The 5,798-nt window shown below is 34.4% G+C and overlaps 1 protein-coding gene across 4 annotated transcripts; it reads right to left on the bottom strand.

The window, feature by feature from the left end:
• Nucleotides 1–3,871: 3,871 nt before the first annotated feature.
• On the bottom strand, nucleotides 3,872–5,792 carry LOC122067243. 4 transcript variants are annotated; one of them, XM_042631076.1, is made up of 4 exons: nucleotides 5,572–5,792; nucleotides 5,343–5,403; nucleotides 5,169–5,196; nucleotides 3,872–4,896 (listed from the first exon to the last, which is right to left on the bottom strand). In XM_042631076.1, exons 1-4 carry the CDS (start codon nucleotides 5,749–5,751, stop codon nucleotides 4,767–4,769), a joined length of 399 nt encoding a protein of 132 aa, XP_042487010.1. In that variant the 5' UTR covers nucleotides 5,752–5,792; the 3' UTR covers nucleotides 3,872–4,766. The 4 variants fall into 4 exon arrangements, 2 of the variants coding, with proteins under 2 accessions (XP_042487010.1, XP_042487011.1); XM_042631077.1 differs by having other exon boundaries at nucleotides 3,872–4,264; XR_006136633.1 differs by having other exon boundaries at nucleotides 3,872–5,196; nucleotides 5,539–5,792.
• Between the last annotated feature and the right edge of the window lie 6 nt (nucleotides 5,793–5,798).

Raw genomic sequence — 5,798 nt, 5'->3', positions numbered from 1 at the left:
CCCCCCATTTGTGTTCCAAGTTTTTTTTATATTCCTTTTTTGTTATTCTTTTATTAAATAATTATAGAGATTTTTGTAGAGAGAGAGAGAGAGAAGAGAGAGATTTAATGAAGAGTAATAGAAAGAATTACTTCCCCCTTTCTCCTCCACGTTGAGAGAGAGAGATAATTATTATTTTTTTATCTTCCATTTTGATAATTACTCTCCCATTTCTCCTCCACGTTTAGAGAGAGAGAGAGAGAGAATTATAGAGAATTTATTATTAATTTTTTTTTCATCTTCCATTTTGAGGGGTGAGAGGATGAGTGGGATTTTTTTTTAAATAGTTATAGGGATTTAAATATATATATATATATATATATATATAGAGAGAGAGAGAGAGAGAGAGAGAGAGATAGAATTATAGATAGAAACGTTACTACCATCGGATGATGGGAGGATAGGTTGCGGAAGGTATGGAAAGAGAGATTTTAGGAGCTGTTTTTTTTCTTTTTTCTTTTTTTTTGGTATATCTCTCTCCATAGATTTAATTCTCTCTCCCTCCCCCCTTTGTGCTCCACATTTTTTTCATCCTATAAGAAATTTAAATAAGGATGGAGAGATTTTAAGAGCAGTTTTTTTTTTTTTTTTGTATTTCTCTCACCATATATTTAACACACACACTTTCCCCCCCACCCCCACCAAAAATCTTTGCTCCATTTTTTTTTAATATCCCTCTTTTGCAATTTTTTATTAAATAATTATAGAGATTTATATGGAGAGAGAGAGAGAGAGAGAGATATCTAAGGAGGAGTAATAGCAAGAAATACTTCCCCCTTTCCCCTCCACGTTTAGAGAAAGAGAAATGTTTATTATTTTTTTTTCATCTTCTATTTTGAGGGGTTTATTGGTCATTTGGAATTTTTATTTTATTTTATTTTATTTTTTTTGTGTTTTTTAGTCATTTGGAAATTTTTTTTGGTAGATGTCAATGGTTTTTTTGTCTTTTTGAAAAAGTATACCAAAGACAGGGAGTACGTACTTTTTAATAGTAGTATGATATGATATATATAGATATATATATATATATATATCAATTAGCTTACAAAGATACAAATTATCCTATTTCTGAGATCCATAATATTAATTAATTTTCCTATTTATAAAGAATACCATGAAATAAATTCACTTCCCTATTTATAAGGAAGCTTTTGAGAAAAAATAAGGTACTATTTTGAGAAGGGTACAATGCTTAGAAACTAATATTAGTTTCTTTAATAAATATAAAAAAAATTAGCATTAATAAAAATACACGACATTCTCTACTCTACTACTAATAAAAATATTACTTAAATAAGTCTTAAACTCTCCAATCTATCTCAAACTATCACACCACATTCTAACAAAAAAAAAATATATATATCCCACCCATTATGTAATATAAAAAAATAAAAAATAAATAAAAATAAAAGAGAGAGAGAGAGAGAGAGAGAGAGAGAGATTTCTAGAAGCTCATCCCTGATAGATTATACATTTGATAACAAAAGATTACATAGAATTGAATGAAGGCCTTGTCAGCCTTATATGTTTATGAATTCCATTCACAAAATTTTTTTATTTGATTTATCTCTAGGTTTATTTATTTATTGATTCTTATTTTTATTTTTAATATTTATGTTTTTTTTGGGGGGGTTGTTTAGAGTAATCTCTTGTTCAAATATTCTGTACTCTTGTAAATGAAACAGGGCTGTGAAAAATCAAATTGTCTCCATTACAAGTGTCATGATGCAGGCTGTGGAACATCAGGGACTTTATATATGTTAACTTTTGGAGGAATTGAAACTATATTGTCTCAATTCCCAAACTTGGAGAAAGTAACACTGCTTTCTGTAATGGGAGCTTTAATGTCATTCACCTACTTATTCATTGCTTTGTACTTATGCATCCAAAATTTTGCTTCTCATCACAAGTTTAAACGGACTTTAACTGGAGTTAAAGCAAGGGTGGATTATTTTACTTAAGGTCAGCAATGAATATACTAAGAAAATAAAAGAATGGAATAAGAGGCCTAAGCCATACAGAGTAAAGAAAAAAAAAAAAGGGAAAAAAAAATCAGCACTCTTTTTCACTTTCGGCATTGCCATCAGCAGAAAAGGGGCCAAGACAGACTACAAAAAGAGTCCAAAAGGACCCACAAAATTATGAGAACTGAAATCTCAGTTTTCCGGTAGCATCCCAATCTATGTCATATAGAGAGAACCTTGGGGGAGAATTCCACACTTCAGATGATCTTGTAGATGCAGCGTGCTTAGCAAGGCCGTCAGCAACTGTATTAACTTCTCTGAAGCAATGATGAATGGACCATTGAATTTTGTTTAAATACCTTAGATGGAAAAGCTATTTTTGTCTAAAGCACCATGGAATTGATCATTGAACAATGCACCAAACTACAGCTTGAGAATTGCATTCCACCGCAATCCTTGATAGATTCATTTTTCTTGACAATTTAAGAGCTTCAAAAAATCCAGCATATTCAGCCCAAAAATTTGTAACAATTCCTTCAAAAGAAGAGAAGCAAATCAAGGGGGTTCCACAATGAGATCGAATTATGCCTCCTGCACCAGAGAGACCTGGATTCCTTAAGGAGCAACCGTCAATATTAATCTTAAAGCACCCCATGGGAGGGCGAGACCAAGAAAGTTCTTCAATACTTTTAGAGTGAGGAGGAGATCTCACTAAACACAGAAGCTGAGAGCATGAGATCCTTCATAGAATTGACCGAAACCGGGTTTATGCGAGAGAGATCTTGCAGGTCATTGAATACCGCCTTAATGGTATCTCTCAATCAACAGAAGTTTAGTGTTCCTTCCAAGCTTTTGGAAATATTGCCTTTGCCTATACTTATGCTATGCTCTTGGTTGAAATCCAGGTAAAACAATTACCTTAAAAATTTTGCAATTTCTTGGCTTGGGTTAGTCAATAATGATAATTTATAAGGAGCCAATCCCAACCCAATGGGTTGGAAAAATGGAGTCCAGAACACATTCTCGTATGCCCCTTGGTGATGATGCATGGATTAGAGGAATCCATGCATCACCAAGGGGAGTATAAGAACCAAACCATTCTTGTACGATAATGTGATCCGGACTCAGAAAAATGCAATAAACTTTTAATCAATTTTTGATTGCAATGAAGGACACCCCAAAATCTCCCCCGGCACAGAACAAAACAATGAAGAAAGCAAGCCTGTATGGTCTCGGAGTAACAACATCACTCTGTGTGTCACTTAGTTGCGTGGGATATCTGGCCTTCGTTAACAATGCTCCTTGAAATGTTCTCACCGGATTCTATGAACCATCAAAAATAATATAGCCTTCTCTAGTCTCCAAATTTGGGATTTTTATGAGGGGATTGTATCTTCCTATTATATTCCAGACATTATTCAAAGCAATCAGGACAAGTGGATACCAGAAAAACAATCAGTTACTATACATTGAGCTGCATTGGGTGGGGGGAGGGATTGGGAAGACCATTCTTGTCAATAAGTTGAATATTTGGTCAAGAAAACCCCTTTTGGGAAGCAATTGCTTTCTTAAGTTGTCAAACCATTGAGTATATCATAAGTTCTAGAAATAATGCGAAGTAAAACATCAAAGTTCTTCTGAAATGAAATACAACTTAACAAGGGTGCTTAAAGGAGATCAAAGTCCATGTTACAACAATAGCATGGGACATATATCATGTTTTCTAATTGTTGTTATATGCACATCATCCAATAAATCAAGAAACTTATTTCATCGGATGGAATCACCAGTAAACTCTTTGAATTCAAGATATAATGAATGTCTATAAAAGAAATAAAATTGCAACTAAAATGTAACTAAAATCGGAGTTTTGGGAGTTCTGAGTAATTTAATGTAATTCCCAGTATTGAATTGTTGAAAAAACGGTGAGATAAATAAATAAACAACCGGTGTACCAATCCCAAGTACAAAAAGTTTCTGAACCTGTTTATTTCACTGTCTGTAAGGGAGGACTTACCATGAACCAAGACTATGAGACCCAATATCTTCAAACAAAAACCCAGGGAAGATTGACAGTGTCAGAACATATATATCAGAAAGATGTCAATTGCATAGTCTATGTTTTTAAAAAGCAATTGTTTGTTGCTCAGACGATCCAATATTTCGGAGCCTTCACCAGCGTATAGAGATTCCAAAAGCTGCATATGTTGTATGTCAGTAGATAGAGAACTGGAACATACTCCTTCGCTTGTCATAGGAACCTGCAATCATGATAAAGTTCTGAAGGCAGCAGAAACTATTTCTTTATCATATAATCCTCATAATCATAGGCCATAAAGTTCAATATGAAACTTTGCAATGAATATATTTGGGTAAATAAGACATGCAACACACTTGTCTTTCCCTTTCCTTGGGAGGAAACTGAGGTTCTGTAGCTGAGGCCTTGGTTGGTGGTGGGAATGGTGCTTTAGGTTTATCCTTCACAAGAGCAGATTCTGCTTTTGGCTCTTGCTTATCAGCACTATCCTTTTTTGCAGGATTAGATGGCTGAGGATCCTCTTTTTCGGTTTGTCCTCAGATGGAGCAGCCTGTGTAATACCTTCACCATTCTTTGAAATGACTGGAGCATCCTTTTCTCATATGTATTTTGCATGTTCACAAACTCAAACCAAAAATAGAGACAAATAATAACACAACATACTCTTCAAAAACTTTGCCAATGTGCCATCCATGATAGATTCACCCATGAAAGGGAGGATAGCATCAACCAAGCCATCTAAAGCACAACAATGGAGAATTTAAGTTTAAGCTGCTTTGAGAAAAGGATGATCCCCAGCAAAAAATCTTCTTAATGGCACACATGTAACACGTACCGCAGTCTGAAGAGAATGACCTGATCCACATTCGGATAGGAGAATTTGTTTGAGTGAATGCAGAAATTTCCATGCATATTCCAAGGGGTAAATCTAAGCATAAGGAACAGTAGCAATTGCATATAAAACAGTTTTTGGTTCTCTTTTTCACTTTTTTCCTTCACCACTCTCCCCCCCCCCTTCTTTTTATTAGAAGCATTAAGAAGACTCTATACCATTCCAGCTTTAGATACGTGTTGGAGGTAGAATATTAAGGATCTTGATATCCACAAGATTTGAGGAAATCGCTTACCTTATATGCTTTGAACTAACTGTACCACCTGCAATAATATGAAATTAAAAGAATTAATTCTAATGAAAAAAAAAAATTTTGAAGCAATTTAGTTGCTATAATATAAACCAAGACACATATATCGTCTGTTCCTCCAAATGAGCAAATAGAGCAATATCTAGTTAATAAAATTACATAAAAAAATTTGGTCACTAAAGCTCCGGGCATGATTGGATCTTCTTCCAATAAGAAAGACCTGTACATGTGGTCATAAATAAAAGGAGTAAAAATCTTCTCTAAGTAAAGACTGTAAAGTAAAAAACTATATTAAAAATGTCTGTTAAAGAGTTTCCTCGAGCAAAAGATTTCAAGACAGGAGAAGTTCCAATACTGAGAATAGATGTGCTCTATTCGTTCTTCATACTTGGCCAAATGCACACTTGATCTTAGTTGATCCTTTAAAGATAGCCATGGAATCACCAAAGTAACCTCTCTCCCCATCTCTTGTATGGTATGCAGCACGAAATAGAGGATTAACAGCAGTTCCAGTCATCCATGGAAGACTCGCAGTAGTAAATATTGCAATATGCTGCTTCCTATCCATTCAATCACCAGGTTCAACTGTGTGAAGGCTATGTGCCTGTCAGCTAC

Source organism: Macadamia integrifolia, unplaced genomic scaffold (assembly GCF_013358625.1).
Source record: "Macadamia integrifolia cultivar HAES 741 unplaced genomic scaffold, SCU_Mint_v3 scaffold2777, whole genome shotgun sequence".
Classification (NCBI taxonomy): domain Eukaryota; kingdom Viridiplantae; phylum Streptophyta; class Magnoliopsida; order Proteales; family Proteaceae; genus Macadamia; species Macadamia integrifolia.
This window is presented reverse-complemented; position numbering and strand designations above follow the sequence as displayed.

What these genes read in the sequence shown, in the direction of transcription:
- LOC122067243 (XM_042631076.1), bottom strand. Translation starts at nt 5,751, where the DNA reads ATGGATAGGAAGCAGCATATTGCAATATTTACTACTGCGAGTCTTCCA. An exon ending in TCAAGTGTGCATTTGGCCAA is followed by an intron (nt 5,404 to 5,571) that starts GTATGAAGAACG and finishes CCACATGTACAG; the next exon opens with GTCTTTCTTATTGGAAGAAG. An exon ending in TAGTGACCAAATTTTTTTAT is followed by an intron (nt 5,197 to 5,342) that starts GTAATTTTATTA and finishes ATATTATTGCAG; the next exon opens with GTGGTACAGTTAGTTCAAAG.